General features: G+C 45.7%; 2 protein-coding genes across 2 annotated transcripts in view; both read left to right on the plus strand.

Moving 5' to 3' along the window:
• The window catches only part of LOC130404346 (E3 ubiquitin-protein ligase TRIM39-like), a 50,359-nt gene extending 38,400 nt beyond the window's left edge, over positions 1–11,959 (plus strand). The window contains exons 2-3 of the mRNA XM_056609023.1: positions 9,328–9,504; positions 9,611–11,959. Of these exons, the coding sequence (XP_056464998.1) occupies positions 9,613–11,238 (1,626 nt within the window). The 5' untranslated portion in view covers positions 9,328–9,504; positions 9,611–9,612 and the 3' untranslated portion in view covers positions 11,239–11,959. The remainder of the gene's footprint in view (positions 1–9,327; positions 9,505–9,610) is intronic.
• LOC130404348 (zinc finger protein RFP-like) lies at positions 101–1,963 on the plus strand. Its single transcript, XM_056609025.1, has 2 exons — positions 101–189; positions 296–1,963. The coding sequence occupies exon 2, from the start codon at positions 298–300 to the stop codon at positions 1,699–1,701; it is 1,404 nt and encodes a 467-aa protein (XP_056465000.1). The 5' UTR covers positions 101–189; positions 296–297; the 3' UTR covers positions 1,702–1,963.
• Positions 11,960–12,553: the final 594 nt, after the last annotated feature.

Here is a 12,553-nt window from a genome sequence, read left to right on the forward strand (position 1 = left end):
TGGGGGAGGAGCCAGGTGTTAGGGGAGGAGCCAGGTGTTAGGGGATGAGAGGAGAGGACGTCATATTGAGGAAACAAAACTTAACATTCAAATAAACCAAAGCCACCCGATGTGGAAGCAGTTCTCACTTTTAGGTGAGAAAATAATCCGCATTATAGAACAAATAGTCGGACAAACAGTCACAACTAGGTGAGTAAAACAACACAACTTTGAGGAGAAGTTAAAACCTCTCTTCCTGTTATTGAATTAGAAATATATAATTGCTCAATACATAAACCTTGTCGTCTGTGTCTAGGAATGGCCTGTGTTAACACTTCCTGGTCTGAAGAGCAGCCTTGTGTTGAACCAGCAAAAGTTCCCTGTGACGTCTGTACTGGGACCCAGCAGAAGGCTGTGAAGTCCTGCCTGATGTGTTCTGCCTCATTCTGCCAAACCCACCTGGAGCCACATCAGAGAGTCGCTGGGCTGAAGAAACATCGGCTGGTCGAGCCTATGGACCGTCTGGAAGACAGGATGTGTAAGAAACACGACCGACTTCTGGAGCTCTTCTGCCAGACTGAACAGGTGTGTGTGTGTCAATTCTGCACAGAGGCAGACCACAAGTCCCATCCTGTTGTACCTCTAAAGGAGGAATATGAAGTGAAGACGGTCCAGCTGGGGAAGAGAGGGGCTGAAGTTCCGCAGATGATCCAGGAGAGAAAACAAAAGATTAAGGAGATCAAAGACAGAGTAGAACTGAGCAACAAAGACGCAGACAGAGAGATAGCCCATGGTGGGCAGGTCTTCACTACTCTGATAGGCTGTGTTGAAAAGGGCCGGGATGAATTCAACCAAACTGTTAAAGAGAAACTGAAATCCACAATGAAACAAGCTGAAGACCTCATCAAAGAGCTGGAGCAGGAAATAGAAGATCTGACCAATAGAAGCTCAAAGGTGAAGCGGCTCTCACACACTAAAGACCACCTCCACTTCCTCCAGGCCTTCAGATCCCTGAAGGATCCTCCAACCACCAGGGACTGGACCACGGTGGAGGTCCGTCCTCCGTCATACGTAGGGACCTTGAGGAGATCCCTGGATCAGCTGGAGGAGACACTGAACATGGAGATGAAGAAGCTGCCTGATGATGCTGAACTGAAGAGGGTCCAGAAGTATGAAGTAGATGTGACTCTGGATCCTGATACAGCTCATCCCAAGCTCATCCTGTCTGAGGATGGGAAACAAGTATATGATGGAGGTGAAGTGATTGAACTCCCAGACAACAATACGAGATTTACAACGTATAGATTTGTTCTCACGAGGCAGAGCTTCTCCTCAGGGAGATTTTACTTTGAGGTCCAGGTTAAAGACAAGACTGAATGGTGGTTAGGAGTGGCCAGAGAGTCCATCAACAGAAAAGGTGAGACAGAGTGGACCCCTGAGACGGGTTACTGGACTCTTTGGTACTACGAGGATGGGTTGGTATTTAGTGATAACCCTGATGTCCGTCTCCCTCTGAGAGCTGCGCTCCAGAAGGTGGGGGTGTTTGTTGATTATGATGAGGGTCTGGTCTCCTTCTATGATGTGGAAGCCAGGGTTCATATCTACTCTGCTACTGGCTGCACCTTCACTGAGCCTCTCTATCCAATCCTCGGTCAATGGTATCGTGATGAAGGGATAAACTCTGCCCCCCTGATCATCTCACCTGTCAATCAAACAGACTAGGACCTTTGTTTGATAATAAAATAATCAAACGACCAAAACAACTAATGTTGTTTCCTGAATTAGAATAGAATAAGAATCTCTACTATGTGAGAACTGGGAGATCTGCATTAATGTCATACTGCTGTCATTTAACGAGGAGAATATTTGTAAGAATTAACCCTGCAGTTGTGTAATATAACCCTTTATAAAGGGTTATATTACACTCCATTTATGTGTCTGTTTTCCTTTTATTTATTTTACATGTTTAAAGATATAAAATTTGTTGCAGTTATGTAGAACATGTTTAGAGGATTAACATGTATACATAATAAAAAAATGTAACAGTTCTATAGGTTTTAATTTCTGATCATGTAATGACCAAACAATTCAATGTTCTTGCACTTTTTCTTTTTTTTGATTTTAATAAAAATAAAAGGCAAATATTGTTATGTGTAGGCATACATTATAATTGTAATGGATCATTTCAGGGAAATAGATACATTCCAGTCAAATAGTGCTCAGTCTAAATACTGTTTCTGTAATAAAAAAAGTATGATTCAAAAAATAAAATTGTTTATTTCTAAACCCTTAATTTTGATGATCTGAGATTGATGGAACGTTTTAAATCATTGAAGAAATGTAACGGTTTGTAGTTGATGATCCAGTAAATTAATCTCCTAATTACAACAGCCCAACTTGTGTTACACACTTACACAAAGGTCACAGTGACTGCATGTAAAGATACTCCCCATGTGTGTGAGTACCGTGACTTTGTCTGGTCAGCTCTCCTCTCCTCTCCATCATCTCCTCTCCTCTCCTCTCCTCTCCATCATCTCCTCTCCTCTCTCCTCTCTCCTCTCTCCTCTCTCCTCTCTCCTCTCCTCTCCCCTCCATCCTTTCCTTTCTTCTCTTCCCCCTCTCCCTTCTCTTCTCTCCTCTCTCTTCTCCTCCTCTCTCTTATCTCTGCTCTCCTCTCTATCTTATCTAGGATTGTATTCATTAGTGTCGTACATTACACATTAATGTTTATGTTCATCATTAATTAATGTTATGGAGGAACAACAGCTTTTTGTATCTCTTTGATCTTACAAGGCTTGAGGAACATGGTTAACTAATAAATGCAATCAAATTAAAACATAATCTCCTTAAACCAGGAAACGCGAAACCTTTATGGATTTCTCGCTATTGGAAAATGCCTCTGTTGGCATGTTTAGAGCATAGATCTTTAGAGTTTACTTTTAGTAGAAGAAGCTGTTGGGAGCGGATGATCGACCAATGAGAGGACAGAGAAGGTGGAGATGAGGAGGAGCATGTGTGAGTAGTAGATCACATACTTTCACTTTCACTACTTTTGATCGGGCCTACTTCCGGTCCCAGACAGGAAGTAGTGGGGCCTCTGTGCCAGATGTGTGTGTGTGTGTGTGTGTCTGTGTGTGTGTGTGTGTGTGTGTGTGTGTGTGTGTGTGTGTGTGTGTGTGTGTGTGTGTGTGTGTGTGTGTGTGTGTGTGTCTGTGTGTGTGTGTGTGTGTATGTGTGTGTGTCTGTGTGTGTGTGTGTGTGTGTGTGTGTGTGTGTGTGTGTGTGTGTGTGTGTGTGTGTGTGTGTGTGCGTGTGTGCCATGCCTGTGAGTATACCTCCACAGTCTCCTGCAGCGTCCTCACAGCCCTCTCCTTCTCCTGCAGCATTAACCGGAGTGCAGGGTCCATCTCTGTGACGTCGCGCTCCAAGGCCTTGGGTTTGCTGTCGAGCAACAAAAGAAGCCCCAAGCACTGACGTTAGCGGAGCTAGTTGTTCTCTTCTGACGTAAAGGGATTCTGTTCAGTAAATACCTGCCGTTCACCGGGAACCTTTGGATTCTTTTGCTGCCCTCCACGGCTTTCATCTGAGCCTGAATGAGGGCCTCCAGTACATGTGTTTCTGACGAGCACAGCAGTCAAAGCCTCAGAAGAAGGCCCTGTCGCTGAGTCCGGGAACCGGCCCGTCTCAGGTCAGGGGGGGGGGGGGACGAGTAAGAGCCGACACATCCGGTCGTGATCCGGGGAGGGCAGAGGAAGAACAGAGCGGCAGAGGGCCTTGATGTGACACCAGCACCCCAGTTCATTTAAATTTTACTTAATTTAAATGAAGTTAAGTTGAGTTAAGTTAAGGTATCCTTTATTCTCTTTCTCTGCTCTTGACCCGTCCGGGAGCTGGTGAACACACACACACAGAGGAGTGACCTCGTCCACACACACGGGGGTACACACACACACGGGGGCACACACACACACACGGGCACACACACACACGGGGGCACACACACACACACGGGGGGTACCCCGGCGTTCCCGGAGCAGTGGGCAGCCGCAGTGCAGCCCGGGGGCTTCAGGTGCCTTGCTCAAGGGAACCTCCTCTGTGGACGAGGACGGAGGAGAGTGCTGCACAACTACTGCCCCCGTCCACATAGCTCACCTACCGGTCGGGACTCGACCCGGACACCCTCCGGTTACCGGTCCACCTCCTTAACCAGTAGCCCCCGGACGCCCCCGGACGCCCCGCGGACGTTCAGAGGGAGGGGCGGTATATAGAAACACTGAGGAGCCCTATCACAGATAACATGTTTAGGGAAGTGAAAGTCCTGCTCTGAGGGAGCTAGTGTGCTCCGTGTGCGGAGGGCTAGTGAGGGGGCAGAGGAGCAGAGAGGATCCTGAGGAAGGCCCAAGCCCCTCCAAGAGGTGGAGGACCACCACAGGGCAACACCCTCCCCATGTGGAGGCTGTGGGGGGGCCGGAGGACCCCTCTGAGGCCCGTGTAGACCCGGGGGTGCCGGGGTCTCCGGCCGGATCCCGGGACACAGACGGAGCTGACAGAGGACTCAGCTGGTCTGGAGGTGTTGAGCGCTCCGACCACAGCTCCCCCCGTATCTCCTCCTCCTGCAGGACCCGCCTGACGACCTGCAGCACAGGTCAGACAGATGGAGGGTTAGATATGAAGGGCTGAACGGAGGGATGGATGGGTTAATAGACTCAATAACGGTCTGTGTAGTCTCAGCCGACTTTGACGCTCTGTACGAGGAGCTGCAGCAGCTGGGACAGGGAGGCTTCGGGAGTGTCTCTGCTGGCTGCCGGAAAGAGGACCGTCTGCCTGTAAGAGTGACGCCACAAAGCCACACTCTGTGGAAGCACATACGTGTCTGATTCACGGCCTCCTCTGTTAAACACTAAAGCAGTGAGCTTGTGTCTTTGTTGCTTAGGTCGCTATAAAGCACATCCCCATGGCCAAGGTCACAATGACACAGGAGGTGAGTAGCTTTAATCGTGTTATTACCTACAGTAATGTTACGACTCTGCTTATGATGGCGATCACATGCTCATGTTGAATCAATCAACCTGTTGGGAGGACTGCCGTTCTCCTGGTCTTGGCTCTGTAGCCGAGACCAGCTGGGTTTGAGTGTTTCAGGACTAGCTCCCTCTGTCTATCTACTCTCTGTGGTTCAGACGGTTGAAGGGCGGCTGACGGACTTCCCGCTGGAGGAGTCTTTGATGCTGAGGGCCGCTGAAGACCGCCCGGACCCGGGGGGCCCCGGGTCCTCCTGCTGGACTGGTTCCAGCTGGACCAGGAGCTGATCCTGGTCCAGGAGAGACCCAGCGCCTGCGTGGATCTCCTCTCCTACATGGAGAGCAAGGGGGGCAGGCTGCAGGACGAGGCGTTACACACACGAGGTTAAAAGTTAGACCCCCAGGATATCCTGCCCCACACACCCGAAGCATGGTTACACATCTAGTAGGAGTTGCCACATTTGTTATCTGGTTTTACCTTTAACACATTTTATTAAGGGGACATATTATACCACCAGGTGTGGGTGTGAGTAGTCCTTACAAGCCATTTTAGAAAATCTGCGTCTTCTGACATCGCTAGTGGGCGTGTCCACCTAGATGTGTGCTGGATAGATGAGCAATGTTTGCTACAGTCCACTGGGTCGGTTTGTGGACTGATCTATCCAACACAAATCTCGGTGAAGCCGCCCACTAGTGATGTCAGAAAACGCAGATTTCCATAACTGCTTGTAAGTGCTAATCACACTCACACCTGGTGGTATAATATGTTCCCTTTAACCTGGGTATATTTTTAAGTACAGTATATACTAAGGCAGATGCCATTGTGTACGCTTTAAACAAACACTATGGGTAAATAAAAGCCTGATGATACTCTGCACAAACAGCAACTATAATAAGGTGTAAAGATCGATAGTTCATTTAAACATTATTACCTTATAATCTGGTTGTTTGTTCAGCACCTTGGTCAGAATAATGGACAACAGAGAGGTTTCTCCATATAAGATGTCTACAATGGATATATATGTGGCCCATTACATGTAATCGCTATGGGATGGAAGCTTTTAAAACAAATTGAGGCCAGTTTGCCCCCTATTTCTAACGGCATGTAACCTATATGTTTCTTTCCAAGGGGAGAGTCCTGTTCAGCCCATCTATGGCCAGTGAGAATGTGACTATTGGAGGGGTTTACTGCAAACATGAGAAACAAGGGGTGGCAAATATTAGAATACAGACAAAGACAAAAGTAAAATAAAGATTAGAAAAGTGGAAGGCAGGGAGAGAATGCAGGCATACCTGTTGTTCTGTACTTGTTTGAGATAGTTTATATAGTTTTTGAGGTGTAATTTAATTTAATCGATTTATAATTAACACATGTTCACAGCAGCATTTTGTGATAACGCTCTCCGAATGCACTTTGGGGAAAACACTATACTGGGTTGTGTGTGCATAGATCGGCTATTACATATGCATGACAGTAGGTGGCAGTGTCAGGTCGAGGAACACGAGATTTAGCGTTCAAGATTTACCAATGTAGTCAAAGTTGTGTTCACAAGGTTAACGCATGCGAATAGAGAGGTACTACTCATAACAAGAAGAGTGTGTGTGTGTGTGTGTGTGTGTGTGTGTGTGTGTGTGTGTGTGTGTGTGTGTGTGTGTGTGTGTGTGTGTGTGTGTGTGTGTGTGTGTGTGTGTGTAGTGGTGAGCGAGTTCAACTCCAAGCTGAAAGGTTCTGGGTTTGATCCCCAATGTCTGCCTTACCTGATTTATCCTATAGAGCAAGATGCCCCCTAACCCCTACCTGGTCCATTACCACATATATCCTTAAACACTGTCTAACCCCTCCCTGTTCCATCACCACATATATCCTTAAACACTGTCTAACCCCTCCCTGTTCTATTACCACGTATATCCTTAAACACTGTCTAACCCCAGCTGTTCCATTACCACATATATCCTTAAACACTGTCTAACCCCTACCTGATCCATTACCACATATATCCTTAAACACTGTCTAACCCCTCCCTGATCCATTACCACATATATCCTTAAACACTGTCTAACCCCTCCCTGTTCCATCACCAACTATATCTGTCACAACTTCAGCAAGGCTTTAGTTTTTCAGTTGTCTGTTTCCTGTTTTGCCACACTAACTCCTGTCATTTCAGACTCTGCCATTCCCTCCTGCTCTGCATTACCTGCTGTTTTCATTCACCTGGCCGGCCCCACCCCCATACTCACCTGCTCCTCATCAGCTAATCAGCCCCTCAGTATATGGACCGGTCCATTTCCCTCAGTTCTTTGCCAGATTGTCTAGTGCAGGGGTCTTCAATTAAAATTGAACAAGGTCCAGTTACTAAAAATTCCTTCCAAGAAAGGTCTGAACCTACCACGTCCTAATAGCCTTCTTTTGTCAAATACAATCAACACGGCATATTATCATATAACTTCAGATGTATTCAAGTACTGCAAGTACGGCAGCAGCATTCAAGTACTCCTTCACAACAGTCGTGTCACTGAAAGTTTTTTTATGTTGCCCCAAAATCCATGCAATCTTAAGTGCTTAAGTGAGCATTCATTTGCACGTTGCTGGCCTGTAAATGAGTGTGTGAAGACACGCGTAGACCTCTCATACTGAGCACTCAGCTCGGATATTTTCCACACTCTTACTTCTGACTTCTGGGGATACTTTTCCTCGAAGGATCTGTCTTTGACTTCGTAATGCCGCTTAATATTCCTGCTTTTTAACAGCGCCATGGTTTCAACACATAAAAGACACAACAAAGGTTTTTTACTGCCTTGCGGGAGAATGAACATGAATTGGTCACTCCATTCATCTTTAAAATGTCTGTTTTCGGGGTCAAATTCCCGAGCAAGCCATTTTCTCATTCCAAATCGCTCTTCCGGTAAACAAAAAATTAGATTGGCTATTTTTTGAGTGACGCTGTTACACACATGCCGTGACAGACGGAGGGAGGGGGGGGTTCGGTGAGTACATGATCTTCGCTCTGTGAAGATCATTGCTTTTTGCTGTTTTTATGCTGTACTACAGACTATTCTGCCTTTCAATTTGTATTTCAGTGAGAAATGATTTTATTAACATAATCATGCTTTGTATAGTGAAATCATTTTTTTTTGTTTTTTAATTGGTCATGGGTCCGGATAGGACCGCCACTTGGTCCGGACCCGGACCGCGGTCCGCAGTTTGGAGATGCCTGGTCTAGTGTGTTACCTAGCTCTCCTGTGTCTTCTCATTCTGATTCTGATTCTGAACCTGCCTGCTCGTATGAGCGTACTTTTTGCCTGCTCCTACTGGATAGACCTGCCTACTGGATTGACCTGCCTGTTTGGACTTTGGACCGTCCTTTTTGCCTGCTCCTACTGGATAGACCTGCCTACTGGATTGACCTGCCTCCTGGATTGACCTGCCTCCTGGATTGACCTGCCTGTTTGGACTTTGGACCTTCCTTTTTGCCTGCTCCTACTGGATTTGTTTGCGACACGGATTGACTACCTGGTTTGACCTCTGCTTGGAATAAACACTGTTCCTTCACCTGAACTGTTTCTCTTGTCGTGCTATTGGGTTCTCGTCTGCCATTTTGTGAAACCTGACGATATCCTCCAACACTGTCCAACCCTTCCCTGCTGCTGTTAATTTGCATACAAATGTAAAACACAAGGAGGGTTTACATATGAGTGCGGGCCCTCGGTCCACAGCAACAACAAAAAAAGATAGAATTTGTATTTATTTTTCTCTTAATATTATTACTTCACTATCATTAATATTATGCATTTTGATTTCTCCATACAGTTATTAAGGACTGTAATTTGACAAGTGAAGGAATATTTGTATCAGGAAGGGGGGGGGGCGAGGTTATATCCCCACCATACTGTTATAAACAATACATTAAGTCTTGCGTCTTATAATTTGATAATTTTCTAGGTAAACCTATTTTTAATTCCGTGAGATTAACTGCCGCACGGCTGCAAGTGTTTGTTGACTCTGACTGAAGGTGAACTCGTCGGTCTGGTTCGTCTGCCCGACCCCGTGTCACATGACTCAGAGGTTTTATGAGGGTAGAATCTGAGAGGGAAGCCTTATATCACTACCAGTGTTAACTTAATATGAAATAACCCCCAAACTCATTTTTTTTCCCGGACTCACTGTGTCCCGTCTTTTTAAGGTTGAACATATTTGAATGCTGGGTTGAAAGAAGACAACGTATCAACGCATTTTAAGCAGCCTTTAAAGAATGCTTCAACATTCAGGGTGTGTACCGTGGGGGCAGAGCCAGGTGTTAGGGGAGGGGCCAGGTGTGAGTGGAGGAGCCAGGTGTTAGGGGAGGAGCCAGGTGTTAGGGGAGGAGCCAGGTGGTACAGAGAGGACGTCATGTTGAGGAAACGAAACTTAAGGTTCATAGAGACCAAAGCCAACCGACGTGGAAGCAGTTCTCTCTTTCAGGGAAAAACGCATTATAGAACAAATAGTCGGACAGACAGTAACAACGAGGTGAGTAAAACAACACAACTTTGAGGAGTAGTTAAAACCTCCCTTCCTGTTATTGAATTAGAAATCTATAATTGCTCAATACATAAACCTTGTCGTCTGTGTCTAGGAATGGCCTGCGCTAACACTTCCTGGTCTGAAGAGAACTTTTCATGTTCCATCTGTCTGGATGTGTTCAACAGTCCAGTTACCACCGCATGTGGACACAACTTCTGCAGAACCTGTATTACAAAGTTCTGGGATGAACAAGTCCAGTACAAATGTCCGGTTTGCAACAAGCTTTTCAACACAAGACCTGAACTACAGGTCAATACCTTCTTATCAGAGCTTGCTGCTCAGATTAGAACAACCGTACGAGTAAAAGAGCAGCCTTGTGTTGAACCAGCAGAAGTTCCCTGTGACATCTGTACTGGGACCCAGCTGAAGGCTGTGAAGTCCTGCCTAGTGTGTCTTATCTCTTACTGTCAAACCCATCTGGAGCCACATCAGAGAGTAGCAGGCCTAAAGAAACATCGGCTGGTCGAGCCTATGGACCGTCTGGAAGACAGGATGTGTAAGAAACACGACCGACTTCTGGAGCTCTTCTGCCAGACTGAACAGGTGTGTGTGTGTCTGTTGTGCACAGTGACAGACCACAAGTCCCATCCTGTTGTACCTCTGAAGGAGGAATATAAGGTGAAGACGGTCCAGCTGGGGAAGAGAGGGGCTGAAGTTCCACAGAAGATCCAGGAGAGAAAACAAAAGATTAAGGAGATCAAAGACACAGTGGAACTGAGCAACAAAGACGCAGACAGAGAGATAGCCCACGGTGGGCAGGTCTTCACTGCTCTGATAGGCTGTGTTGAAAAGGGCCGGGATGAATTCAACCAAACGGTTCAAGAGAAACTGAAATCCACAGTGAAACAAGCTGAGGACCTCATCAAAGAGCTAGAGCAGGAAATAGAAGATCTGACCAATAGAAGCTCAAAGGTGAAGCGGCTCTCACACACTGAAGACCACCTCCACTTCCTCCAGACCTTCAGATCCCTGAAGGATCCTCCACCCACCAGGGACTGGACCACGGTGGAGGTCCGTCCTCCGTCATACGAAGGGACCTTGATGAGATCCCTGGATCAGCTGGAGGAGACACTGAACATGGAGATGCAGAAGCTGCCTGATGATGCTGAACTAAAGAGGGTCCAGAAGTATGAAGTAGATGTGACTCTGGATCCTGATACAGCTCATACCATGCTCATCCTGTCTGAGGATGGGAAACAAGTACATGATGGAGGTGTAGTGAAGATACTCCCAGGCAACCCTAAGAGATTTACATACAATACATTTGTTCTCACGAGGCAGAGCTTCTCCTCAGGGAGATTTTACTTTGAGGTCCAGGTTAAAGACAAGACTGCATGGGGGTTAGGAGTGGCCAGAGAGTCCATCAACAGAAAAGGTTATACAGAGTGGACCCCTGAGACGGGTTACTGGACTCTTTGGTACTACAAGGATGCGTTGGTATTTAATGATGACCCTGATGTCTATCTCCCTCTGAGAGCTGGGCTCCAGAAGGTGGGGGTGTTTGTTGATTATGATGAGGGTCTGGTCTCCTTCTATGATGTGGAAGCCAGGGTTCATATCTACTCTGCTACTGGCTGCACCTTCACTGAGCCTCTCTATCCAATCCTCTGTCCATATTTACAGAAAGAAGGTAGAAACTCTGCCCCCCTGATCATCTCACCTGTCAATCAAACAGACTAGGACATTTGTTTGATAATAAAAAAATCAAACGACCAAAACAACTAATGTTGTTTCCTGAATTAGAATAGAATTAGAATCTCTACTATGTGAGATCTGGGAGATCTGCATTAATGTCATACTGCTCTCATTTAACGAGGAGAATATCTTTAAGAATTAACCCTGTTGTGTAACATAACACTTAATAAAGGGTTATATTACACTACATTTATGTGTCTGTTTTCCCTTGATTTCTTTTACACGTTTAAAGATATAATTTTTTTTGCAGTTATATAGAACATGTTTAGAGGCTTAACATGTATAAATAAGAATTTGAAAATTGAATATATATCTGAATATTGAATGACAAAACAATCCAATGTCTTACACTTGTGATTTTAATAAAAAAGAAAAGGTTAAATATTGTAATGTGTGGCCTACATTATCATGTAATGGATCATTTCAGGGGAATAGATCGACTGTGTAGCCGCACCCATTCTGCCGGAGATGGAGAAGAGCAATACAGTCCGGTATACGTTTTTGCGGGAGCCAATCACCAAGCTGGCTTTCCCCCTGTGGTTTAACACAATGACGACAGGGAAGCGACGGTGAGCAGCCAATCGCGTACAGAGTCAGTTGAACTATAGGCCCGTTGATCACGCCATGTGCTGAAGAAAATGAGAGCAGCTTCTTAAGGAGCTTGGTCTGGCATTAGCCGGGCAAGGTAAAAGATATATTCCAGTCCAATAGTGTTCAGTATAAATACTGTTTCTGTAATGAAAGAAGTGTAATACAAAATTTTAAAAAATGTGCTTCTAAAAGTTTGTTGTTGATGAACCAGTAAATTAATCTCCAATATACAACCCAACATGTGTTACACACTTACACAAAGGTCACAGTGACTACATGTAAAGATTCTCCCCATCTGTGTGAGTACTGTGACTTTGTCTTGTCAGCTCTCCTCTCCTCTCCTCTCCTCTCTCCTCTCCTCTCTCCTCTCCTCTCCATCCTATCCTCTCTTCTCCTCGTCCTCTCTCTTCTCCTCCTCTCTCTTATCTCTGCTCTCTAGCTCATCTAGGATTGTGTTCATTATTGTCATACATTACGCATTAAGTGTGTTCACATGTCAAAGGTCACCCCATTTAGATTGGTGAATCTAAAATAGATGTAGTACAACAGAACTCCCTCTGGGGGAGCTGCACACCTTGCATGTTATGGAGGAACAACACCTTTTATGTGTCCCTTTGATCTTACAAGGCTTGAGGAACATGGTTTACTAATAAATCCAATCAAATTAAAACATAATCTCCTTAATCCAGGAAACGCGAAACCTTTATGG

This window comes from Gadus chalcogrammus, chromosome 15 (assembly GCF_026213295.1).
Source record: "Gadus chalcogrammus isolate NIFS_2021 chromosome 15, NIFS_Gcha_1.0, whole genome shotgun sequence".
NCBI lineage: Eukaryota > Metazoa > Chordata > Actinopteri > Gadiformes > Gadidae > Gadus > Gadus chalcogrammus.

Coding starts and splice junctions, on each gene's coding strand:
- LOC130404348 (XM_056609025.1), top strand. CDS start 298: ATGGCCTGTGTTAACACTTCCTGGTCTGAAGAGCAGCCTTGTGTTGAA.